This window comes from Alosa pseudoharengus, unplaced genomic scaffold (genome assembly GCF_046254945.1).
Source record: "Alosa pseudoharengus isolate Yale_2024_CS ecotype anadromous, Long Island Sound unplaced genomic scaffold, YU_APseudo_1.1 YU_APseudo_1.1_scf_11, whole genome shotgun sequence".
NCBI classification, from domain to species: Eukaryota; Metazoa; Chordata; class Actinopteri; order Clupeiformes; family Clupeidae; genus Alosa; species Alosa pseudoharengus.
The window spans coordinates 5,101,335-5,129,008 of NW_027468576.1; the positions used below are offsets into that span (position 1 = coordinate 5,101,335).

At 41.0% G+C, this 27,674-nt stretch overlaps 1 protein-coding gene across 2 annotated transcripts in view; it reads right to left on the reverse strand.

Moving 5' to 3' along the window:
* Positions 1–266: 266 nt before the first annotated feature.
* Positions 267–27,674, reverse strand: part of LOC143116604 (multiple PDZ domain protein-like) — a 66,489-nt gene continuing 39,081 nt past the window's right edge. For both annotated transcript variants that reach the window (XM_076277799.1, XM_076277798.1), the window contains 8 exons: positions 19,755–19,841; positions 19,180–19,285; positions 16,660–16,697; positions 16,392–16,514; positions 9,424–9,528; positions 4,445–4,548; positions 3,921–4,044; positions 267–2,780 (listed from right to left, as the gene is read on the reverse strand). In XM_076277799.1, coding sequence (XP_076133914.1) covers positions 2,634–2,780; positions 3,921–4,044; positions 4,445–4,548; positions 9,424–9,528; positions 16,392–16,514; positions 16,660–16,697; positions 19,180–19,285; positions 19,755–19,841 — 834 coding nt within the window. In that variant the 3' untranslated portion in view covers positions 267–2,633. The remainder of the gene's footprint in view (positions 2,781–3,920; positions 4,045–4,444; positions 4,549–9,423; positions 9,529–16,391; positions 16,515–16,659; positions 16,698–19,179; positions 19,286–19,754; positions 19,842–27,674) is intronic.

Consider the following 27,674-nt stretch of genomic DNA (forward strand, 5'->3'; position numbering starts at 1 on the left):
TATGACTGTCATCCCCATCAACGCATAGCCCTTTTACAGGCAATGGAGTAGGCATGTGGGGATATTGACTAGGCATCATGTCAGGCCTGGATACGGCATTCCAGAAGATATTTTCCCCGGTGCCTTGGACTAGAGGACATTGCATGTGATGTAGACAAAATTTTGTGGCCTGACCGAGAGAGACGACACAATGTAGACTGATTTTTTTCTCTCAGTGTGATGGCTTATGTTAACTGTTTGATACGAAAATACAATTTTTACGAAGGTTTGAAGAGTTAAGCAAGGTTTATTAGCTTTTGCAAGAAAAGTACAATGTTTTGCTGATTTGGTGAAATGTTTTCTTATTTGTGTGTAGAGTTTTGCAAAAATAGCCAATAGTTACAAAAATGTGCTTAAGCCATCAGAAAAAACTGTAAGCATTTAGGATGTCTTCCAAAGAAAGAAACATGAAACAACTACCACGACCATGGCAATAAACTAGAGGAGCACTCAGAGTGCACAGACCTCTACAATTGTCAGATGCTGTATCTTGCAATGATAGTGAAAGTAGGGTGATAAAGAAGGTGAACACTAGGCTAGTATTTTTTGCATAATCCCACTTATTGACAGACAGACAGACAACAACCTCCTTGGCAGAGATAATTAATGGTCCATGATGGGTCCTATGGACTTCTATACATTATAGTTATAAAAATGATGGAAAGCACAAACATATGTAGCTGGTCAAATATGATGATTACAAATACATATTCTGACACTAAAATTCAAAATCTTTCAGGACATACTGTATGATTCAGGACATCAGCATTGTGGATATGTATGAAAATTTGAAAGACACATGCTCAATCATAAAAAAACATATTGCATGAGAGAGTCAATATTTTGCTTTGTACTGTATCGTGGTGCTTATTTCCAAAACAAAACAATCAATATAATTTTTTCTATCAGTAATCCCTTACTGATAAGCTATGTATTATATTCAAAGCAGGGAGTTTGTATGCAGGACACATCTGGGTGATTTATGCACAGCTGATTTAAGTCATGAAATCAGGGTAGCAGTACAAAACACACTTAAACTGGTTGAGTGTATGTGGCTATGTCACATCATCCAGGATAGCTGCCTTGATGGCACTTTCGCTCTTGTTTGTGGTTGGAGCGTGCTAATCATATGCATAGTTGGGGCTGTTATTGTAATATCTTCATTAGTTATTGTAATATCTTCATTCATGGCAACAGCAGGGCACACTACTGATTTTTTGTATCTGAACAAATTGTTCTCTTCTTGCACAGTCCACCATGGGGTGAAGCTGCTCTTCACAAGATGTACACGTGGTCAAGATCACATACATTAAAGGGCTCAAGTTTGGGCAGGTGCTGGATAGGTTTAAACCAAAAGCATCCCAAATCCATTTTGAAGTTAATTCAAAAGTATTCACCCCCTTTTGTATTCAGAAGTATACAAAGTATTCACCCCCTTTGTATATTTCCCATTTTATTGCTTTCATAAATTGAAATTTAATTTGGCCTTTTTTTTCAATAATTTACAAAAAACTCTTTAATGTCAAAGAGAAAGTGGATTTCTACAAAGTAATGTTAATTAAAAATATGTAAAAAATAAGAGATTGCATAAATAGTCACCCCCTGCAAGTCAGTAGATATACCTTTGGCTGCAATTAAAGCATGTAGTCTGCGTGGATACGTCACAATTAGGCTTGCGCATGTGGATACTGCAATTTTACTCCATTTTCTTTTTCTTTTCTTTTTCCACTGCTCGTTTGGTCAGGTTGCACAGGGATTAGGCGCAGGCAGCCCAGTCCAGCCACAAATTCTCTATTGGATTGAGGTCTTGGGCACACAAAAAAATTTACATTGTTCTTTTTAAACCATTTCTGTGTAGTTTTCACTGTCTGCTTTAGGTCATTGTCTTGCTGGAAAGTAAATCATCTCCCAAGTCGTAGTTCTCTTGCAGACTGAATCAGGTTGTCTTCCAGGATTTCCATATATTTTGCTTAATTTATTTTACCCTTTACCTTTTCAAGCTTTCCAGGGCATGTTATCGAGAAGCACCCCCCTGGTGGTGCCACCACCATGTTTCAATATTTATGGAACCACTTATTCTACATTATACATTTGCAAATAATTAAGATTACTTTGTAGAAGTCTGCTTTGTTTTTTGTAAATTATTGTAAAAAAGTACAAATTGACTTTATTGATTGAATTTGCGAAATTGAACGGAGCGAACTGACACAAATTTGAGCGGAGGAGCGGCCGAGTGAACAGCCACCTGAGCGAGGAGTGGGATATTCGCACCACTCACTAGCTCTGGTCGTGGCATATCTGAACATTATTTTCCATGATAATCTTTCTAATTGTCTGGTATTCAAACACCTTTATCATCATGTAAACTGTCAGTTTAGCCTGGGCAGGTAATTAATTAAGATTACTTTGTAGAAGTCTGCTTTAACTTTGACATTAAAGAGAGTTTTTTGTAAATTATTTTAAAAAAGTACAAATTGACTTTATTGATTGAATTTATTAAAGCAATAAAAGGGAAAATATCCAGGGGGGTGAATATTTTTTATAGGCACTGTATGTCCTGGTTTGACTGGGGATGAGTTGAGTTGTTGAAGAGGTCAGGACAAGACAGATAGGGTAACTACCCCTCTCTGCTTCTTCAGGATTGCCACTGCTTGCTCATGAGTCACCCCTTCCAGGGATTCACCACTAACAGAGAGGATCTGATCACCACGCTTCAGACGACCATCCACTGCTGTGGCCCCCTACAGGTGAGAGAAAAAATGTCACAACCATAAACTGGAATGTAGAAAATAATATACCACTATGTTATAGCGGATGGAATTTTGTTGGAGCGCGGATCGCTTTGTAATTTATAGGCCGGAACAGCCGCTCTTTTCCGCTCCAATTTCGCTCCAATATCACTCACATCACGAGTCAGAGGCTTGTCCAAATCCACCCAGAATTCATGTCTTCCTAATAAAACCTAGACCGTTTAATTTCAAAGATTGGCCATTGTGAGTTTGTTGATGGGGATGGAGTTCGCTAAATATTTTAGAAAGGAAACTACAGTGAAACCTTTTTGAAAGTAGAACCAAAGGGAGAGATATTTTCAAGTTTTGGACGAGTACATCATTGTTTGTGGGAGTGTGTTCAGACGGGGCCTCGGGACTATGGCCTATGACTGGGAATAACAGCGGAGTGACAGCTTTCATCAAGCAGAAATAGCCCTGAATCCAATTTTCACACACTGTATGCTCTATTGTGAAGTGCTTGTGGCTAAACAGATTAGCTTAAAAGATTAGCTTAATTTATTTTTCCATTTGCCGTAGTATTGTCAATGGGTTTAATAAGACATATTGCAAAAGGGGGGCCTTTTCGAGAACCTAGTCGTATTTGGGGGCCTTGCCATGGAAAAGAGATTTACAGAGCGCAAAAACACTTTTGATCAAAAAGCGATCACTACAAGTGAATAGGGTAAAATTCTAATAGATATCACCATAAAAGTTGCCCAAGTTGTTTACTCACATAAATACAAATATTATTTGTAAATAGTATTGCAAGTTTTCTGAAATCTTTTGTTTGAATTAAACATTGAGCATTATTAAGCTTCTTTGACCTCTTGATAATGCAATGATGAGGTAAAAAAGCTTTATAAAGCATTGTAGGGTGTAAGGGCTACAACATAACTCTTTATAGGTGCAGTTACAACTATTTGTGAATGGTTATAGGCGTATCATTCACTGGTGAGGCAGAATTACATATCTCACCATTTAAACTCACTCTTTTTTAAAGTGACAGCTGTTAAAGTGTATGTTTTCATGAAGCCATCAATAAATCATCATAATGTCTTGAAGGTTAAGGGGTTAGACAGTTTCTTCAAGTCCCTCTCCCAGAGTTGTTACCTTGCTGAATACAGTTTTGACGTAGATAGGTAGGTCACCATGAGGGCTACCAAAGCCTCCAACAATACTGAAGCCCAGGCCTTCAGCACCCCTCTCCAATGTGACATTTTTTGGCTTTGGAGTTCTGCCAACAAACACATATACGAAGATCATGATTGTTTGAGGAAAAAGTCAGAAGTGAAATGAGGTGATAAGAAAACAACGTCCTGAAAAATCCAGTGAATTTTATAATACTGGAGGGAACTCGCATTTTCTGTATAATTTCCATGGTCATACCACTATGACTCTATTTTACATCCTTTTTCCAGTAAAGACAGAGGTTATTATATTGTATAGTACAATTGAATGACAGAAGAAAATTATTTTTAAAGCCACTGGAAAACTGGAAAACAAATATTTTTAAACACATATCCTATACACTGCTGAGCATGTTTGTTTGTGAGTTTCAGCATGCTTGTGTTACTGTTACATTGGGCCAAATGTACATGCAGTATTGCAGTACTGAGAAGTATGTGTAAACTCACTCAGGCTCACTGCTTGGGGCCTCAAGGTTGGCAGTGCTGCTGACGCTGGTGGACATGCTCTCCACCTGACTGGCAATGGCACTGATGTTGGTGTCTGCTATCACCTGCAAAACACATAATTAATGCACAGAGACACACAGACAACATTATGAAATAGAGCAACTGGGTGTTTACTTTTCACATAATTTTGTCTAGTGCAACTACAAACTGCACTGCACATGTGCATTTTAGTTGCAGTTTGTAGATGAGGGACGATTGCTCTGTGAAGACACAGGGACTGATGTCTGCACATGACCCATGTGTCTTTTCAGCTGGTTATCAAAATGTCTATCTAATGCATGTACTATATATCGAAGGTATGATTTGATTTGAGGCTGGAAACAGAATCTTTTTAGGAGGATTTTTTGCATTACTTGAAAAAGACCACCATGCCTGCAAAAAAATCCTTACATGCCTTACAGAGCTTGCCACGCAGAGTTTTCTCTGGGAATTGAAGCATTCTCTGATCTTTTAAATCTCTTGTGCTCTGCTATGTTATCGGTAATATCAAACAACCAAGAGAAATTGGCATGATAATGAGATTTTACTTATTTTATAACTTGGCTCGTACAAATTCAACACTTAACAAAAACATTCAGCCAAACTTCTTTAAAAGGGTGGCTTTCATTAAATGGCTGAAAATAGAGAAGTAAAGGCAGTAACCAGTAAAAGAGGATATGACAGTCGTCAATCAAACTGTGCAGACATGGAACCAGTAGACTCTTCTGCAATGTACAGTATGTCATAAAAACATGACCTAAGACGTTAACCAATGGGACATCATTCTTGGATGACGTCATCAATCTGTACCAATCTCAAACCACCCTTTTGTGTTTGTTTGGGTGTTTTCCAGGGCCCGTGTCTATATAAGGGCACACAGCGAGAAAGTGGTCCTCACTAATAATTCTGCAGTGATCTTTCGTACCAGTGCAATGAGGCATGAAAAGGTTAACATCACTTGTTCTCCTTCATAAAACTGAGGTTATATTCATAACCTTATGTTCTCTTTCAGTTGAGTTCACTGGCGCCGATGGACAAGTGTTCACTCTGACAGACTCAATGGGGGCGTTGCATGCACGCCCTTACAGAAATTTCAGGTTTCTGGCGAAGTTGCCGCAAATTTGCGGCAAGGTCATATTTTCACATGCAAATTAGGTTTCTGGCAAACAGTTGCGGTTAACTTTTGGTAATGTTGCAGCAAATTTGCAGCAATGTCATTTTGCAAATTAGGTTTGTCACCAGAAGTTCACTGGAAGTTTGCCATTATTGGCTAAGTGTGATGGCAAATCACTGGCGAACACATTTGCCACTAGTGGCAAACTTCTCATTGTTGCCAGAACTTTGCTGGAAGTTTGCCTCTAGCGGCCAACACTGGCAAACTTCTGGCGATATTTTCTAGTGAACTCATTTGTTTCCCACAAATCACCCACAAATTTGCTGCAAATCTGCCGCAAACATTACATTTTTGTAAGGGCGGTTAGCATTGGAAGGAAGCTGACCATGTAGCACAAGCAGGACAATGACAGCACTAGTGTCTGGCCATGGCGGGGGTGATGCAATCGAGTGCTGTCAGGGGTGCATTATCGGAGGCGTTACACATCCCCACATGGACTGATGAGCACTTGATGGTGAGCTGCCAGAGGTGGCTGTTACTGGAGGCACTAGGATTTGAACATGAGACCCCTTCATATTTGCAGTGCTCAGGTGATGGTCATCAATGCAGGCCAACAATATGTCGCTAAAGTAGAATACTGACAAGTGATTGTGTCTGGCTGTGGCTGAGCCACAATGCTTGTAGAGTGTTGGCCGCTCGCTGGCACAGGAGTGACTGAAGTGCTACTGACGGTGGTGTCAATTAATTTGTGTACTGTTTGCTTAGAGAATTTGCAGACAGGGCATGTCGTGAGTAATGATACGGTTGCAGCGGAGTTGCGGATTGAAACTAGAAATGCAATTCCAAGGAATTACTAGTGCATGAAAATGCAAAAGTTGTGATGTAAAATATCATGTATAGTTAAAATAGATAATACAGAGGTGATGCTAGGATAGACATGGTGGTTGCATAGCTTAATAAAAGTTGATAGTTTAAAAGTAGACCGTTTAAAAGTTGAATGTAGATAGTTTAAAAGTTGTTGATAGACAGCTAGTTTAATAGATAGATAGCTTAATGATAGTTTAAAAGTAGACCGTTTAAAAGTTGAATGTAAATAGTTTAAAAGTTGTTGACAGACTGAAAGTTTAATGAATGTTGATATTCAAATAGTTTAATGGCTGCGTAGTGCGTAGATATTTGACGATAACTGAAAGTTGGAATGGCTCTAATGTTTGCTAGCAGTTATGCTAACAATGTTAACTACGCTAACAATGTTAGCTATGCTAAACATGTTACATAGCTAACTTAGCTAATGTTTTCTAGTAGTTTTGCTAATAATGCTAACAATGTTAACTATGCTAACCATGTTACTTAGCTAACTTAGCTAATGTTTTCTAGCAGTTTTGCTAAAAATGTTAACAATGTTAACAATGTTAACTATGCTAACCATGCTACTTAGCTAACTTAGCTAATGTTTTCTAGCAGTTTTGTTAAAAATGTTAACTATGCTAACATGCTAACTAGCTACAGTGGGTAGGAGTCATAGTTGATGACAAGTGACAGTTACAATGGCTGAACAGTTAAAAAGTTCAGTAGTTTGAAGGGTTAAATTGTTTATCAGTGAATTATTGTAGTGAGGACTTTTATTTTGAAACAGTTTTTGGCAGAGGAAGCACTTGAACTGGATGTGTAGTCTTAAGAGAGCCAGTTTGTATGCTTAAAGCCTGAGACTGGCAGTTGCTGCAGGTGGCCTGGCCACCTGGCATAGGATTCTAATTGCTTAACGGCTCTATTGTGATGTCATCAGCCCAATGTTAAGTCTATGGGGACATTTTGAATAGTTTTTAATTAATAGTTTAAAAAGTATAAAAGTTACAAAGATAAAACATACAAAGCAACCATGTCCTAAGTAAGACCTACGTAACATAGTTTGAATGAAGTTTCTACTTTAAACGGTTGAAGCTGCATTAAATGCGTTAGAAGAAGAAGAAGAAGAAGAAGCCTAGGAAGAACAGTACAGTTTTTCATGCACTGTAATAAGGGCTTCCAGAGGTGGGAGTAAGTCACACATGTGCAAGTCACAAGCAAGTCTCAAGTCTTAACCTTCAAGTCTCAAGCAAGTCCAAGTCATTTTTTGTGACGATCAAGCAAGTCAAGTCAAGTCATAGCTTGGGTCAAGCAAGCCAAGTCAAGTCATAGCTTGGGTCAAGCAAGTCAAGTCAAGTCATAGCCAAATCATACAAATTCATGATGATTTTCCCACGTTTTCATTTTAAAATAAGCTACAGTAGGCAAGTTATGAACTGCTGGAGTTTTTTTTTGCAACAAACAAATAGATATTGCATTCATTCAAGCCACATACATCTGAACGGTTTTTAGAATAAGATGAAATGTATACGAATAAAAATAAATGTATTTCAAGTAGATCTATTATTCAAGAAGACCTATTATTGTTTCAATGTGCCTCAAATATTAGGTAAGCTACATCAAATCATGAAAATATATTCAAACAGTTCAAGTTATACCAGTCATCTCCAGGGACCCAATAATGTTGAAAAAGTGAATTAATCAATGAATCAAACGCTGCCGCCGACGTCACTGCCAAACTTTGACAAGTGCGACTGCGCAATGGGTTTTAGTAGGGTTTAGGACCGTCAATGCTGTATCATATTATAGGCTACATAAGCCTAACATGTGAAGTAAGGTACTTTTCTATGCTGATTGCTGGCAGTTAGCTAGGCCTACTGACTGTTGTTACTACTAGGCTGTAATGTATGGAACAGGGACGTGTTTAAGGGGGAGGGAGAAAGAGAGGCGCTTACTTTAGGTTATATTGGCAACATTTTGCTAGCATATCAAGATTAAACTTAGACAAGAAAATGTTTCACTTTGCCATTTCACACAAAACCTAATATCATGTTAACTAAAAAGCATAATAGATTCAGAGCCAACTCCTAACTTAACGTGCCTTAAATTTGACATTAGGTTTCTAACACGACTAACTTCTGACGGATGAAAATCGACGTGGAGGTGGTTACGATGCTAATTTGCGTACTTGTAGACTGCTGTTCATTTCTCCTTTGAGTTGTCAGATAAATCATATGTGTTTTGTAGAGCATAGAGCCTTCCATATTTGGAAGTTAGCCTACCTCAGTCTGTCTCATTTGACCTGGCACTTGCTGTTGGTCTGTCGCGTCACTTGGTAATAATGACAGGTTCGCTCGCGTGACGCATGCAACAGCACCTAAGCAGATTTTCTAAAATCGTAAAGTTAACTCCTTAATATCTATGAAAAAATAAAAAGTCAAGTCATTTCAAGTCATTTGTCTCAAGTCTAAGTCAAGTCTCAAGTCATGAATAGCAAGTCAAAGTCAAGTCAGGTTTTTTATACATGTTGATCAAGCAAGTCTCAAGTCCTAAAAAATGTGACTCGAGTAAAGTCATGTGACTCGAGTCCCCCATGTCTGGCATTCACTGAGAGAAGCCCCTAGCTGACAAGTTCAATGTTGGCTCAATGTTGAGCTCAGCCCACATTGATTGTATTTACCTGGTTTCCATACTGTCTACAGAGTTAAATATTTCTCAGCATAATCTCAAGGAAGAAGGCTTAAACACCTATCTTCCTCAAACTACTTCAAGAGGGAAAAAAACATAGAAGTTAGGTGCTGGAGCCTGCTGCCCAGAGTTGCTGCCCAGAGATCTAGGCCTTTCAGAGACAACCTTACGGCTTTCATCAGCAGAGGCTCCATTCAGCCATCGGGGAGGCAACATTGGAAGTTCAGTCTCGCTCTCACACTCATTAACTTGCGTTGATGTTTAGGTGTGCACTGTAAGTATGTGTATGCACCTGTAAGATGATATCTCCATAGGCATTCTTCAGCATGTTGACCACCTCTGCATGAGAAAGTCCATCCAGAGTCTGTGAGTTTATGGATACAATACGGTCACCCACCTAGAAAGAGTGGTAGCAGTCAGGACTTATACATCACTATCTACTGTACATAAACTCAATACCCAGTTAGGAAAACTTAGCCAAAACTAATGCTGTGTAATACATTATCCAGCAATACATCTTTTCATCATGAATGTTGTAATATTTAGCATAATGTTTATTTTGGTTGGTACTGTGCGCTCATTTTCAAAGCTGCAGTTTGTGGTGCTGTTGAGTTGTATGGCATTGTAGGCCTACTGAAATCTTAATTATCAATCTTGTTACTTGAACTTTTATATAAGAGCAGTAGAGAAAAAATTGTGACACTTCCACAGAAAAACAGTGGTGGCATTTTCCCTGTCATTTTTGGGGTTATGGAGATTAATTCCAAAAACTGTCATTCACTGCATAGAACTCAATCATGCTTGCCAGCACAGCATAGAATTTACCACAGTGTAAAGGTAGCCAGCTGGTCCGGGTGTTCGAGACCAGCTGGTTCGAGTCCGGTGTTACGAATCTTAATGGTATGCATGTTAACTGGGGATAAACAATTAGCACGTCATCACGAGTAGGTAGTTTTTCCTTATTTACTGCAGATGTGACTCCGATTCGAGAAATGGTAACATTTACCACACTAACTTTGCCAAGTGAACCTACTTCTATGTAATGAAGAAATATGGGTTAGTACAACAATTTTCCCTTTATTCGTGTCCATGACAAAAAAAACGGCATAGGCCTAATTAAACCTTTTTTTGACTGTCAAAAGCCTTTGCAAATGTAACGGATGCCAGCTAGCTTAGCTGTGCTTGTGGAACGTTGGTAAACCTCACTCACCGACGCCTCAAGAGTGCTGCTGGCATGCGAGCCAGTAGCCTGGGCTATTGGCTCAATTGTTAGCGCGCTCGCCTCCCGATCCAAAGGTGCTGCTGTTCGCGGGTTCGAGTCCGGGCGTGTGCAGGGCTGAATCGCGCAGGTTCAACACAACGCAGGTTACACAAAGAAATACCCCTGATATCCCTATATTCGAACTCGCGCACCAGTGACATACAAGATAGAAAGACTGATGTGCTAACAAACATGCAATCAAACACTTACAGTACAGTACCATGCCATGACACAACAAGACACAACGCATAGTTTCTGATATCAACCTCTCTCAACTAACCCACAAAAACCCAACGCATACATACTTTGTGTTTAGCCACTACATCCCTGATAAGTAGGCTATAGGCCTACCGAAGCTAGGCTATATCTCTCCACCTCTCCAAGTTAGCATGAGCGGCTTATCAGGCTGCACTCTCTGATCTGTGGAGCAACTGGTTCAGTATTCTTCAACTAATAAGGTTGATAAATAAGGTTAGATTTTGTCATTTTATTATGGACACGTCAAGACTATGTTCATGCAGACTTCTTTATTGCACAGATTGACTATTTGTCGAATCAGAGTCACATCTGCAGTAGCCTAGGCTAAATAAGGTAAAATGCCTGCTCGTGATGATGTGCTAATGGTTTATTCCCAGTTAGCATGCATCTCATTAAGATCCGTAACACTGGCCGAGTGCAAGGCTGAGCCGCCCGGTTCAACACAACACAGGTTACAGCAGCACGGCATAGAACTCAATTATGTCCATTGCTTGCCAGCATGTTCAACCTTAAGTTGATGACAGTTCTTTAAAAACAAGTGCATTAGCTGTTAGCATATCAAATACAGCTATCTTATATGTAGCCAATTTATCATTAAATGTTAATGTTAATACAGGTTAATAATTTATTGTTATGACTGAAGAAAGCTCAGTAAGCTAAGGTTAAAGTTCTCATGGCACAGATGATTGCAAACAGAGTATGCAGAGTAACGTTAAACAAAAATTAAAGTAAAGTAAAGTAAAAATTAAATCAGCTTCAGGGTATCTTCAGGTGAACTCTTTCCCTCCCAGATATCATTAAATAACTTAAATTGTCACTACTGCAAAATCATATATCAAATTGCCACATGATTTCTGTTTACTACCATCTTTTGCTGTCTGTACCTAATACGACGGAGTATTAGGGACACACATGAAGAAAAAAAAATATCTTTGACATGACTAGATTAAAATCGACATGTCGACATTTAACTCGAAATTTTGAGAATAAAGTTGAAATATCATGTCAACTTTAAAGGTCCAGTATGTAGGAAATAATGGAAAATAAACTGTAACCATTCCAAAAATGATCACCATATGTTGTCAGAGAGTGAGGAAACACGATGAATTGAAGTAATGGCTTATTTGACAACATTAATCTAACTTTTTTTTTCAGTTACGGGGCAGAATCTCTTGGAATTTTCGTTTATGTTTTGAAGCGTATTAATAATGGGCTAGCGCGTCCTCCTATTTGGGTTGCCAAATTAGCAAAGGCCAACTGTCAACAGCTGTCAGTTGTAGTCATGAACGCCTACAAGAGGCAGGCAAATTTCCAAAATTAAAACAAGAAACAAATTAAGTGGACATCGGAGGAGCTTCCTGAGATGGTGACGTCTTCGTCAAACTAAGAATATCAAGTCTGACGCAGAGCTGGCCATATTTCTCCACAACAGGTAGCCTATGCTAAACTTCATCTGCATCGCTAACTTCAGCTAAATATGTTACGTTGGTTAGAGAGGTATTTTTTGTTTTCACTGTTTCCGTAATCATGGGTCATGGTTGGAGAAACGTTAAAGCAGCTGCAGGTCAACTAACGTTAGCTAAGTCTTCATTACATCTGGCAACCCAGAAGAGGCTCGCGTCTGGTAGTCTTGAGAACGTTCACCAGTGTTTTGATTTTGGCCTACAGAACGTTCGTTAACAATCCTACAAATCGCACCTTTAATCTCGACATGTTGACATTAAACTCGAAATTTCCCATTGGGGTTCTCTCTGTGAGGAAGAGTGGCTGTTTCCAGGTCCGCAGGGTCTCACAGCAGGCTGCTGAGATTGTGACGTGGCGATGGCCGTGACACAAGGGTTTCAATCTCTTGGGATGACCACCAAGGCTGATGCCAGGATGCCTGAGACAGACCCTGAATTTCACAGTGGCTCCCCTGCGGATCAGTGCAAGGCATGCGCAAAACGCTGTAACACATTCCACTGACAAGCGTGCTCTGAATGGCAGAGTTTAGAGACAGCCCTATAAAGGTGGTGTTCTGGCATGGGCACAGAATGCTTTTCTCCCAATTTATTCTGAAACCCAGTAACATTAGGTGCTCCATCTCTGCATGCCTCTTGGGGGCAGGGAACATGCCGTGTCAAACAACGAGTGCCTACTTCTTCCTTGCTCCCTGGGCGGACGAGGGGTTTTGCTGACCTCCCTGCGTCACGTTAGGGATGAAGGGCTTCTTATAATAATAATAATAATAATAATAATAATAAGCTTTATTTGTATAGCACCTTTCATACACAGAATGCAGCTCAAAGTGCTTTACATTTGAAGCATGTAACAAAATAATAGTCAGTCAGTCATTATCAATCACATTTCTTCATTGCTGGGGCCGTTTATGATCGATCCACTCAGCAACATATCAAAAATATAGAAAATGACATGTCATAAGACTGGCAGCCTTAACCCTCTTACCCCCCACAAGCACGCCATATGGCAACTGTGGCAAGGAAAAACTCCCATATTCCAGGAAGAAACCTTGAGCAGAACCTGACTTAATAGGGGGAGCCCATCTGCTTCTGGCTGGCTGCGCCCTCCAATAGCAGCAGATGTAGAATAATCTGAAAAAGTAGTCTACAGGATAAGACGAGTTAACTAAAAGCTTTCCTGTACAGGTATGTTTTCAGATCTTTTTTAAAAATATTTACTGAACTCGCCTGCTTGATGTACAGAGGCAGGGTGTTCCATAGTTTGGGGGCATAATGGATAAAAGCAGCTTCTCCACTTTGTTTGTGGAGCACTTTGGGTACGATTAAAAGATTAGAATTGGATGATCTAAGTTTCCTTTGTGGTTGATAAGATATTAAAAGCTCAGAGATATATGAAGGTGCTGTGCCATTCAGAGCTTTGTAAGTAATTAACATAACCTTAAAATCAATTCTATAGGAAATAGGGAGCCAGTGCAGTTCAGCCAACACAGGGGTGATGTGTTCTCTCTTCTTAGTCTTAGTTAAAAGTCTAGCCGCAGAGTTCTGTATGAGTGCCAATTTCTTTAGATGTTTTTTGGGAAGACCAGTGAAAAGTGCATTGCAGTAGTCTAACCTGCTAGTGATAAAGGCGTGAATTAGTTTTTCTGCATCTTGTTGAGTTAAAAAGGGCCGCACTTTGGCAATGTTTCTCAAGTGGAAATAGGCTGTTTGAGTAACTTTACTGATATGGGGCTTAAAACTTAACTCTGCATCTAAGATGACACCGAGGCTTGTTACTTTTGGTTTGACCTGGTGTGCCAAGTTCCCCAGATTACTAAGAACAATATCTCGCTTTAGTTTTGGTCCCACCAAAAGTACCTCTGTTTTGTCATCATTTAGTTTCAGAAAATTTTTGCTCATCCACTGATTAATGGAGGTTAGGCATGCAGTGAGGGAGCAAAGGCCATCTGGGTTAGTTGGCTCCACAGAAATATACAATTGGGTATCATCTGCGTAGCTATGGAAGTTTACATTATGCTGACTTATGACATTTCCCAATGGAAGCATATATAGGGAAAATAGCAGGGGACCAAGGCAGCTCCCCTGGGCCACACCAAAAGGCAAGTCATGTTTTTCAGATACATGATCTCCTAGACTGATATAAAAATCTCTGCCAGTAATGTAGGTTTGAAACCAGTTTAGAGCATTATCAGAGAGACCCACCCACTTCGCAAGGCGGTGAATTAGGATGCTATGATCAATGGTGTCAAATGCCGCACTCAAATCCAGAAGAATAAGGATTGAGACTTTGTTTGAGTCAGTAGCCAGTCTGAGATCATTGACTATTTTTACTAGAGCCGTTTCTGTGCTGTGATTTGATCTAAAACCTGATTGGAATTTTTCAAGGATACTGTTTTCGTTGAGGAAGGTATTTAACTGATTACAAACAACTTTTTCAAGTACTTTGCTCAGGAACGGTAGATTTGATATAGGCCTGTAGTTGCTCAGATTGGTATGGTCAAGATTTGACTTTTTAAGTAAAGGTTTCACAACAGCGGTTTTAAAAGCAGTTGGAAATATACCTGTTTCTAATGAGGTATTTATTACCTTGAGAATAAAGGGAGCTAAGCTATCATATAGTTTTTTGAGGAATCTAGTAGGGATTGGATCTAAAACACATGTTGAGGAGCCGGTTTGAGTTATAATTTTACCAAGCTCAGATTGAGTAATAGTGCTAAAGGACCTTAATTTTGGGGGGCTGTTTTTGGGTGTACTATCAAACATATTACTTGTATTACCAATAGCCTCCCTTATAGAAATTACTTTGTTTTCGAAGAAGTCTGCAAATTCTTCGCATCTTAGAGAGGATGCCTGACTGAGTGTATCAAAAGGTGTTTGATGCAATAGCCTATCAATGGTAGAGAACAACACCCTAGAGTTTCCACTGTTTTCAGCAATTACCTTAGAGAAGTGGTTCCTTCTCTCATTCCGAATAGCTCTATTATAATTTGCTATTTTTTCTTTTAGAATGGCACGGTGAACCTGTAACTTAGTTTTTCTCCATGTTCTCTCAGCTTTTCTACATGATCTTTTTAGATCATGGATATTTTCGTTCATCCAAGGTGTCAGTTTGCTACAGGGCCTTTTTTTAGTCTTTAAGGGTGCCACTCTATCAAGCATAGCGCCTAATTCATGATTGAGAGCCTCTACCATTTGATCAATGGGATGATGTAAAATATCTAAATTTCTTAGCCCAGGCACCCTTGAGCTCGGCGTTCTTGCCCTGGCTCTGAGTGGTGGTCTGGGATGGGGCTAGACGTCTCGGTATGCAGTAGTGCGACGGGCGCACCGCTGCCCCAATGAACGTCTGCCTGGATGCTTTGGGAGTGGGGGCATGTGCCTTCCTGGGAAGATACAGCTGCAGTGCCTTGCCGTCGCGTTACTTTTCCTCATACCGCTTCTGCATGGTGGCTACGGCTGGTCCAAAAGAGGCCTTTGGGGTCCACTGGCACATCTAGCAGCTGGGTCTTCTCCTTGTGGGAGAGGCTGGAGAGGTTGAGTCAGCGAGCTCTCTCCTGGTAGACCATGAGGACCATAGCTTGTCCAGGAGTTTGCACCGCACACCTGTGTAGGCGTAAGCAGAGGTCCATGACCACACAAACTTCGTCCCACGCAGCAGGTTGGTTGGGGGTGGACGAGAAGTGGCGGTGGTAGAGCCGACGCCACTGTCTTGTAGCTTTTCTCAGCCATGGAAGACTGGAAATTGTAAGCTTTGGAGGGGGTCATATCTCAGACTTCTGAGCAGGGTGGCAGGGCACATGTACTGCACTTCTTCGCTACTGTAAGGAAAGAATAGCGGTTGCTACTGTTTGGTGATAGACTAACGGGCTACTGTTTGGCAACAGACTAGATGAGGAAAAGGCTACTGTTTGGAGACAGCTTAGCCAAGTCCAAACCATCTCTTCGAAGATTACGTGGCGTTAAGGACGCGTTATGGAAGGGACTGAGTCATTACCTCGCTCTGTGACAGTGTTAACCATCCGAGCCACAGCACCTGTACACGAGAGAGCAAGCCTCTGGGGGCGAGAAAAGATTTTAGACTGAAGCAGTGACGCATATGTCAGTCGTCCAGCTAATGGTGGCTGGCGTAATGAAATATGGCTTTTGGGGAAACCGCGAGGGGGTGTCCCATAATGAGATACCGAACCAGTGCTTGAAAGAGAACTTTCGGGTGGAGTACATTTGAAGTTCGCAAGCCTTACACAGAGTATGAATGTTGCATGTTCTATGCTGTTGGCCTACCTTGAGCCGGTGTGTCTTAGCTGCCACACCATTGGCTTGGATCATTGCCACAAAGATAGGAATATCCCCCAAAGGACTGCCTTTCCCTCCTGCTATACTGAAGCCTAGTGCATCATTAGGACCCTGAGAGAGAGAGAGGAGTTCATAAAAAAGACAAAGTCAACATGGCAGAGCAAGATTACAGAAAATTCCATATCCCCATCCTAAGATAATGAAAGGTGAACTTTTCACACTACACTGAATACTTTGTGTATTTCTGTTCCCTTACTCGTTTTATCTCCACAGTACGAAGGCCTGTATCAGGTCCTGTAGGGTCACACAGGAAACGTATAAAACAGTCATGTGAGTCTCTATCTCTCTCTCTCTCTCATACACACACACACACACACACACACACACACACACACACACACAGATACAAACTCAGGTTGTCCATCATGAAACAACACTCAGAATAATAGAGATGTAACAGTAACAAGCAGTTACTGAACAAACTGAACATGACTTGTAGTTTGGTACCTGCTGTGTATTTACATTTCCACCTATGTGAAATAAAAATAATGGGAACTCAAATTTGGGTCACTTTGGGCACTTTGATCCATACGTGGTAAGGAAACCTACCACCACCACACCATCGTTTCACCTTTCAATAACAATTTAACATTCTCTATTTGCTAGATGACCATCATCAATGCCCCAAATCCAACAAGGTCCAAAGAGGAAAGACACACTATATGGACAAACGTATTGGGACATCCCATTTTTAAATCTATAGGCATAGGATAGCTATAACAGCTCCCATTCTTCTGGGAAGGTTTTCCACATGATCTTGACATGTGAATTCCAATTTGTAAGCAGTGTTGATGTCAATTACCTCAAAATGCATTTTCAAGATAGCATCATCTGTTTTGTTTAAATTGAAGGTGCACCCTCTGTTCACCCTTATCTGAATCAACAGCTATTTGGTATGCTAAACTAGCTCATGAGCTCTTCTATATTTTTTCTGTTTAGCATTAGTAATAACATGGATCAGGGTTTCAACAACTTTTTGAACATCAAATTCAAGGACTTTGCAGACCCAATGCCCTAATGGAAGTATAGTCTTTACTTTAGGCATAGTCTAAGGCATGGGTCAAGAATACTTACAGAATTTTGTGGCTGATCTGATTAGCTACAGATCCATTTCAATGGTGTGTTAATAAGTGCCCCATTGATAATACAATGGTCAGCTTTGCTGACTTCCAAGCAGATGATGATGTGGGTCCAATTGTCCATTTTAGCCCAATATTATTTCCTTGATTAAAGCCAACACTGACTAAACCTCAGGGAGGCATCCCGGCATGGTGAGCACTGCCCCTGCGTCACCTAGGATTCACTACAGCAGAGGGAGGGAACCATTATTTTCATCCTGTCCACTGACAACCACCATGTTCCCTAATACTATACAAAATAAAATCTATAGCAAATGGAAAAAAAAACGGAAGAAAAGCCAATCCAGACCAATAATAGTCAAACAATAATCTGGTGGCTCAAATAATAGTCAAACAATAATCAGTGGCTCAAATGCAATTAAATTTGCATTTCATATTTTATATTTCATTAGATTTTTTATATAGCTTATTTCAAGGATTTCTGGTCATTTTAACACATTTCCTGATGTTTCCATGACCATGATGTGTGGGAACCCAGTCTTTGTCAACACTAAGCACAGGCCTGAGTGGCCAGCCCTCAGCTTGCTGTGTAGCCTGTGGTAAAACGGGAAACTCATGTGCACAGCAACAAAGCACGTCAGCTATTACTTTGTAACAGAAATGGAGCATAGTGTTAGTTCAGACAGGCCACTGAGTCACGCCCAGAAACTTGGCTAACTGCTCAGCTGACTACCCAGCTAACTGATCACTCGCTCTTATATATCATTTTGGGGCGCCTTTGTTAAGCTGCCATAGCCTGCCTATTCTTGCTGCTTTCTCGGCGAGCCTTTTTGCAACCCACCTCCACCCCATCCCCTCCTCATACATCTGACTTATCAATGTTGCTGTCATTGATGTCTGGTCTTTTCTGTACCCTATGGGGAGTTTACCTCACTGCTCCCTTTGCCTTAGGGTTTCCATGTTTGCAACTGGAAGGGCAGGGGGCTCCCAGAACAGAGCCATACCGCCAAATGAAACATTATGCATTGCAATTAGTAATTAACTATCTGGACAAAGTGGTCCTGACTGAACATACAATTACAGAGAATCATACCTATCGATGGATAAAATAAAAGACAAAATAAAAGAGTTAGTCAAATGTTTTATTATGAAAACATGCTGATATTCTCCTTGGTTTCATGATGTTAATAAAATAATTGCCTTGACAAAGCTCTCTTGACAAAGGCTATGACTAAACACAATGTATGATAAATGAAATACTGCATTTACAGTTTTCCAAATAAATGCTTTTACTTTAGTTTGTTGTGTTACTGTTTTTATGCAATTTAAACAATCATACAATTGTGTGCATTGTTTTCAAGCAATCCTCACTGCATGATAGTTACGTCGAAATGCATGCTAAAGGTCAAGCAATGAGTAAACAGCTTCTACTACCTATTTGATCCAGGTTATCCTGGTTATGTCTATTTTAAGCTTTAATTACCTTTAATTATCTTATTTTGACACTTGCACATATTTTCGTTCAATTTGAAATAATGGGTAAAGGAGACATGTCCAACTAAGGGTAGGTTATGGTTAGTAGATGCTGATAAAGGTTGTGTATGCCCCCTGAAGGCATATGTTCTACTGTGCTGCACCTGAGCTCTTGGCGGACATGTCATTGGCAGGCTTGAGGGTGTTTTGGATGGGATTTGCTGCCAGAGAGGCGTAGGTGGCACTGCTGCTGTTGGTATTTGGTATTATCTGCCAGAGCGAAAGGGACAGAGATATGAGTTACACAGACACATTAACACATTTACTTTCACTTTTAAGAAGGCCTATTCATGCACTGTTAAATGATAAAATATGATCATAGTTAAATGAGCTGAGTACAAAGTTAGCGTCATAGCTGAATTCATCACTCACTAATGCTGAAACAAAGAGTGCCTGTCAGTAGGAGTAACACCTAAGAATTTTTAAATAAAACCTGTATTCATAGACCAGTTGCACCACAGTAATGCTAGTGCCAGTTCATTGGTCACCTTGAGTAGCTGGAGAAAGTGCTCATAGCTCATAGTGATCATGTTCTTGAAGCAAGTGTATGCATACAGCTTCTGAGAGTGGTGGTTGTGCTTGTAGAGCAAGTGCATACATAGGCTTCAGCCTCTTTTAGTAGTAGTTATGGTAGTAGGCTGTTAATGAGACTGAGGAGGATGATGGTCCCAATACACACCTGGCCTGCCTTAGAGCTGTGATGGTATGACACCCAAGAAGCGGCCTTCAGTCGCCCAAGCTCCAACACCACCTTTCCCCTGGCACACTGCAGGGTATATATAGGTCACCAACCACAATAGGCTACTGATGTCAACATTGGCATTGATAGGCAAATTGAGTCCCTCTCCCTTTCATAAAAAATGACTAGGGCTGTAACAATACACCACTCACAATTTTTGATCCACGATTCGATACATACCTTGATTCTTTTGTGTGTGTGTGTGTGTGTGTGTGTGTGTGTGTGTGGAGGAGGGGGGGGGGAACCTATACATTTTATTAAACAACATTTCAATAATTTGGAACACTAGAGGATTAGAATATTTACTTGCCATTGCCATTGGACATGCCATTTTCATTAAATGTTAAAAAAGATGAAAACACTTTGATTCCATGTTTTTCCCACATTGTCTTACAACCTTTTGGCCTGTGGCAGTGTCATTTTCAGTCAGAGCAAACATATTGATAAAGAGAAGAGCAACATTAAATTAATATTTGCCCAGGGTATGAATAATGTTGTTGTTAACTGTACATATACAATAACAATGCTAATGATGTAAAATATCATACAGCGTTAAAACAGATAATGTAGAGATAGTTACAATGGTGTTGCTTAGGTAAATATGGTGGGTGCTATGCTAAATATAGCTGTTGCTATGATGGTTGCCAGAGTAATCATGTTGGTTGCTATGGTGGTTGCTGGGTTTACATCAGTGTTTCTCAAAGTGTGGTCCGGGGACCACTGGTGGTCCGCAAGCTATCCCAAGTGGTCTGCGAGCTGACGTGGTAAAATATAATAAAGATGAATTGTTTGCAATATTGAACCAATTTGTATGTAAATCCAAACAGTTCTGCAACACTGTCTATGTATGTTTAAATCATATAATATAATAAGCAAGGTGCAAAGACAATAAGCAAGGTGGTTCAGTGAGTAGGCCTATTGTGTAATATACTGTTGAAGTACAGTAGTACTTTTAGCTAGGTGGTCCGTGACTTTTTTTTATTGGTTAAGTGGTCCTTGGTCTAAAAAAGTTTGAGAAACACTGGTTTACATTGTAGTAGTGGTTGCTAGGTTATTGTTAGGGTAATTAAGATGGTTGCTAGAGTGTTGCTAGAGTACATATGGTGGTTGCTATGCCACATAAAGCGGTTGCTATACTGGATGCTAGGGTAATCATGTTGGTTGCTATGGTGGTTGTTAGGTTTACATGGCTTAGTAGATGTTGATGGACAGATAGTTCAATGAATGTTGATAGACAAGTTTAATGGATAGATTAGTTTAATGTATGTGTATAGGTAGGTAGTTTAATGGATGTTGATAGACAGATAGTTTAATGGATGAATGAATGGTTTGAAGTTCCAAACAAAGTAGCAAAACAACCAGGTGAGCAGGGAGTAAAAGTGAAGATGAGGGGTCGGGAGAAGAAAAAATCAGTTCCATCGATTGTGATGGGAAACGTTAACTCGCTGGCTAACAAGACTGACAAACTGGCTGCCCTGGTAAGAAACCAGAGATAATATACAGGGAATGTAGTTTGCTATGCTTTACGGAGACGTGGCTAACAAGCCATATCCCCACTTCTAACGTTGAGCTGCCCGGCTTCAGAAAGTGGACACCTGAAGCGGATGAGGCTCTGAGAGACTGCTTTGAGTACACAGAATGGAGAGGACCTAGAGGAGGTCACACAGTACACAACTGACTACCTGAATTTCTGTATGGACATTGTTGTTCCCACCAGAACTGTACGCTGCTTTCCCAATAACAAGCCTTGGATAACCAGCGATGTCAAGACCAGTAGGAAAGTCAAGACTTAATAGGAAAAAGGTGGCGTACAGAGAGGGGGACATGGCAGAGCTGAGGCGCGTGCAAGGGGAACTCAAAGTCAAGCTGAAGGAGGCTAAGGAGGACTACAGAAGGAAGGTGGAACAGAAGTTGCAGGAAAACAACATGAAGGAGTCATGGGACGGCATGAAAATTATAACTGGCCTTAGGAAGAGCAGCAGCTCTGTGGAGGGGGACCTGGACAGGGCGAACCAGTTGAACCACTTCTACAACAGGTTTGACTGCCCTGCTCCAGCTCCAATGGGAGTGGTCTGTCCACCACCCCCTGCAGACTCAGGCACTGCTCTTGTTTGCGTGCCTGCCCTATCCCCACCTCCAAGCCTCCCAGTCTCTCCAGCTCTGCATCCTGGTGACACCTAACGACCTAAACCATCACCACCTCCCGCCCAACGACCTAAACCATCACCACCTCACGCCCTGCCCCCGCCTGATGCCTCCTTGCCTGTGCCTGCTCAGGCGTCCACGACTCTGGCAGCCTTGACAGGGACATCAACGAGGTGGTCATCCCCAAGCCCCCACCCCCCCTCAATACCAGTGCAACACTCACCTCCACCATGACAGGTTATCGTACCCCCACCATCACTGGATATTGCACCCCTCCCCCACATGGCGATCACAAACAATGAGGCGACAATGACCTCAGTCAACAGCCATCAGACACACAGATCCCAGATGCACCCCTCCGCCTCCCCTCCCCTTACACCCCCCATCATCACAGGAAAACAAGTGAGCGCTAAACTAAAGAAACTGAACACGAGAAAGGCAGCGGGGCCTGACAGACTGTGTCCAAGGCTACTCAAGGCCTGTGCTGCTGAGCTGGGGGAGCCACTGAAGCACATCTTCAATCTAAGTCTACGCCTTGGACAAGTTCCAACACTGTGGAAGACATGTCTCACCCCAGTCCCTAAAAAGCCACATCCTAGTGAGCTTAATGACTACAGACCTATCACTCTAACATCACATGTGATGAAGACAATGGAGCGACTCGTCTTAGGTATGCTCAGACCCCAGGTACGCCATGCACTAGACCCATTATAGTTTGCATACCAGGAGAAAGTGGGCGTGGACGATGCCATCACTTATCTTCTACACAGGACACATTGTCACCTGGACAAGGGGAAAAGTGCTGTGAGAATCATGTTCTTTGATTTCTCAAGTGCTTTTAACACCATCCAACCCCTCAGACTGGGAGACAAGCTCTTGCAGATGGGTGTGGACGCTCACCTGGTAACCTGGATCACAGATTACCTGACGGAGCGACCACAGTTCGTCAGACTGAATAACTGTCTCTCTGACACTGTGATCAGCAGCACCGGAGCGCCACAGGGAACTGTGCTCTCTCCAGTCCTTTTCACCTTGTACACATCTGACTTCTGCTACAACACTGAGTCATGCCACATGCAGAAGTTTTCTGACGATACTGCAATTGTGGGGTGTATCAGGAATGGGCAGGAGGAGAAGTATAGGAGCCTGGTGGAGGACTTTGTGCAATGGTGCAAACTCAATCATCTCCAACTCAACTCTTCAAAGACCAAGGAGATGGTGGTGGATTTCCGCAGGTCTAAGCCCACTCTGCTACCAGTCTCCATTGATGGGGTCAATGTCGAGGTGGTAAGCACCTACAAGTACCTGGGTCTCCACCTGGACAATAAACTGGACTGGTCAGCCAACACTGACGCGCTCTACAAGAAAGGGCAGAGCAGGCTGTACTTCCTGAGGAGGCTGCGCTCCTTCAATGTGTGCAGCAAGCTCCTCAGGATGTTCTACCAGTCTGTTGTTGCCAGCGTCCTCTTCTATGCAGTGGTATGTTGGGGAGGAAGCACAAAGAAGAAGGATGCGGGGCAACTTGACAGGCTGGTAAGGAAAGCTGGCTCTGTAGTGGGAGCTGAACTGGAGTGCATCACTTCAATATCTGACAAAAGGACCCTGAAAAAACTGATCAACATCTTGGACAATGAGGGTCATCCACTCCACAGCACTATTGTTAAGCAGAAGAGCCTGATCAGCTGGAGACTTCGCTCACTGCCTTGCACAACAGACAGACTGAGGAAGTCATTCATCCCCAGGGCCATTGAACTGTTCAATGCATCACTTAAGGGAAGAGGAGAAATAGACTTCTCCGCATAATCTGTCTGCCTCTTCACCACCTCCATGTCTTGAACTGTCTGTCCACTAGCCACTTTACCACTGTCTTCTGCCTCACTGTTTGTGTGCTTTATTAGCACATATGCACAACCCCTTCCTCCATGCCACAGCCAAACTGTGACCACACTTATACCTTTCTTAATATAGTTATTTATACATAGATATATAGACTTTATTCTTGCACTGTTGCACTGTTTGACTTACTCATTTGCACCATCACCATGACACTCATTCACAAAGAGCACCTTACCTTACCTTATGCACAGAGGACCACAGGCTCAGTCCCTGCTTCAGTCATTGCAAGCGCACCTGATTGATTAATCACCCACTATGTGGATACTGTTTTTTAGAATTGATTTAGATTAAGCTTTATTTAGTATTTTTTGTATTTTAGTATATTTAGTATATTCTTTATATTCTACAATGGCTTAGTTGTGTTTTTTATATTACATACTCTTAATTACTTTTTCTGCTGTTAGTGAATGTGTGTGTGTATGTTGTCTGTACGCTACTGTGACCTTGAATTTCCCCTAGGGATCAATAAAGTATCTATCTATCTATCTATCTAGATAGATAGATAGATAGATTGATTGATTGATCTTTATTGATCCCCAAGGGGAAATTCAAGATTCAAGAATGATTGGGGTCGCCAGTGTTTTGTGTCATCAAAATAGGGTCACCTGCCTAAAAAGGTTGGAAACCCCTGTTCTATACTGTTTGGTAAAGTTGCACACATTACTCTACAATGAAAGCTACGAGAGCTATGAAAATATGATTTATTTATTTATTTTTGGACAATGTAGGGGAGAGCCGGGACAATTGAAACATTCCCGTTTTCTCCGAGTGCAATGATGATAGACAGATGTCCTTTGGTCAAAACATAGAGCATGTTAACATATTTTCGTTCAATTTAAAATAATGGGTAAAGGAGACATGTCCCTCTAAGGATAGGTTATTGCAGTTAGTTGATGCAGAATAAAGGTTGTGTATGCCCCCTGAAGGCATATGTTCTACTGTGCTGCACCTGAGCTCTTGGTGGACATGCCATTGGCAGGCTTGAGGGTGTTTTGGATGGGAAGAGTGACATGACACTGTCATGAACACATGACACTGTCATGACACATGAACCCTAACCCTAATCTTTAACCCTAACCCTAATCTTAACCCTAACTTGTTATGACAAAAACTGAATGTCACTTAATAACAGAAGCGTTATGTTATAAATGTTTATGACTTGTTTATGACACGTTCATGACAGTGTCATGTCACTCTTATGTCGATATTGTCAAGTAAAGTGTAACCTAACCCCCTTCTATCAGCCAAAAATACACAGCACATTGTCTCATGAGGAAGCTTCTCCAACACACATATTGCACACAGCCCTCTCCCCACATACACAGCACACTATCCCATCTCCCTTGTCATCCCCCCAACACACACACCAAGACCCCTGGCAGTTGGGTTAGCCCCTTGAGCCGTGGATCTGCCCAAGGTTTCTTCCTTAGTAAGGGAGTTTTTCCTTGCCCCTGTTGCTCTTGGGTGCTCCTTGTTGGTGCCCCCCCCAATCCCAATCCTCCCCCACCTTTCTTATGCAGCCCTTGCCACTTAATCTACTAAACCCCTCTTCTACTGCACTTTTTACCCCCCCCCCCCCCATAAATGCACAAATAGGCTGACACCAGACATAATTTCACTGCATTTCTTACATCCAGTAACTATATGCATGTGACAATAAACTTCCTTGTATCCTTGTATCCTTGTATTTTCCTGCTATGTCCTTTTATCATGGAGTTACAGGCGATAAACGAGTTTTGATGGTCGAAAGTATACTTCATTAGCGGTAACATTTTTTAGATTATTAATGAGTGTTTTTCATTTAAAGGTTCGACTTCATGCTAATTCAGTAGACCATTTAGTGTTCTACACAATCCCAGACTTTCATGTTGCATGCTTCTTTACATGGAAAGCAAAACAGGCTATAGTGGCATATGTCTTTGTCGCTTTGTCGGCATGATTGTCCCGACCAGGTAACTCCATGTATTTTAAGTAAATGCACAAATATATGTGTTTATACAGTAATGTATGGAGGTGAGACATGGAAAAACAGTTTTAAAAATATGAAAAACCTAAGGAAATTTATCCTGCAGAGGATTTGCTGCTTACATCTCGTGACAGTGCATCTTCAGCTGTCTTTCATAAGCGCCTCTGGCTATAGACCAGGTTTTTCTTGGTCAGTGGCGTAATGCTTTTTAGATAGTGTACGATAGCGCTAGGACTAGGATAATGCGATAGACCCCACCTTAGGTCATTAATTGCCACACCCCTGAGCGCATTGCTCAATAAAAGAGACAGGCTTGGCAAAAACCTTGAGTGTACAATAGGAATACGCTTTGCGTCGTGATGAGAAAACACTTTGCGCCACGCTTTTGACTGTCATAATAGAGCCCTATGTAAAGGAAATGTTATTTAATACGATTTTTAAAGCATTTTAGGGGTCAAAATACCACTTTTGTACATGACCCTCATCTGAGGTCTCAGTATTGAAAGACCTAAAACAAGCTAATTCAATTGCAAAATGACATCATTTCAAATGAAAGTGTTTCACAAACATATTACTCTAGATCATTTTTTTAAAATCAAACCTGTTCCTTAAATACACCTGTTCCTATCTTTTGAGTCCTTACCCAACTGTGAACTAAATCCCATATTAAATGTATTTTACAAAGCAAACGAAATCTAGTTTCTAAGGCAACAGAAATTAACAAGTGAGCACATGGCGAACATGTGCTTAACAACCATACCAGGTCACTCAAATTTCAGAAAAAGACAGGTAAAGATCATGTCTTTCTCTTGAAGTATTAATTATGGGTCCTTACCACAACAGTTACTAATTGTGTATTTTTAAATACTTTTTAAAAATAAGTTCATATTACTGTTGAATTCATGTGTATGACGTGATAATACTGAAAGCTAACATAACAAACCTTGTTAACTGCCATTTATCTGCAGTATTAGCAGAAATGTAATTTCTGCAACACATCTTTACTGCAGCAGCCTAAAAGCAGCAGGTAAAATTCATACTATATGTACAAATTGTTGAGGTAAGGACATGTTGGGGTAATGACATTTGGTAGAAACTAATGATGAAAGGTGTGGTATGTTGTTTGGGAGGCTCAAGATGTGTGTTGTGATTTTGGAAGCACTAGGCTCAATGAGAGTGAAGCTATTGAATGTTATCCCCAATAAAAAATATATTATAAATAGGGTGAGTCAGTTTTTTCCATAATTAGCAGGTGTAGTATGTTTCTAGGGAGGCCCTAGCTGTGTGTTGTGATTTTGGAAGCACTAGGCTCAATAACAGTGAAGCTATTTAAATGTATCTTTGTATCCACTTTCGGTTTTGCACTTTGTAGATGGTCGCTAGACTCTCGGCTGAAAGCAGAATGCTCACAGGGCTGCATTTTATTTATCCACATATGTACATGGTTCTTTCGGATGAAAACCGGGTTGTAGCTTGTTGTCTACCTTACTACGGTTATATAGAGCTTTCTATTGTGCAATGAAAATGTATCGCCTATGATTAATTGAATCGCGAAACGTGAATCTTCCGAATCTGCCCATTTCTGTCTAACTTTACCAAAGTCCAGCAGAGTGGGTGTTAGGCCGAGTCGCGTTTGCAAGAGGGTACATCCTTGCCAGAGTGCCGAATATATCGGTGATAGCGACACACACGTTACCGACCAAGAGGAGGAGGAATTATGGAGCCCGACAGCAGTAGAAAGGTGGTTTTGTGAACAGAAAAACTATATTTATCACAATATTTTACACAAGTCCTTTGACCGAAATGTAAGTGTCAGAAGAGTGACAGGCTCAAACAGCGCATATTTCATAAAA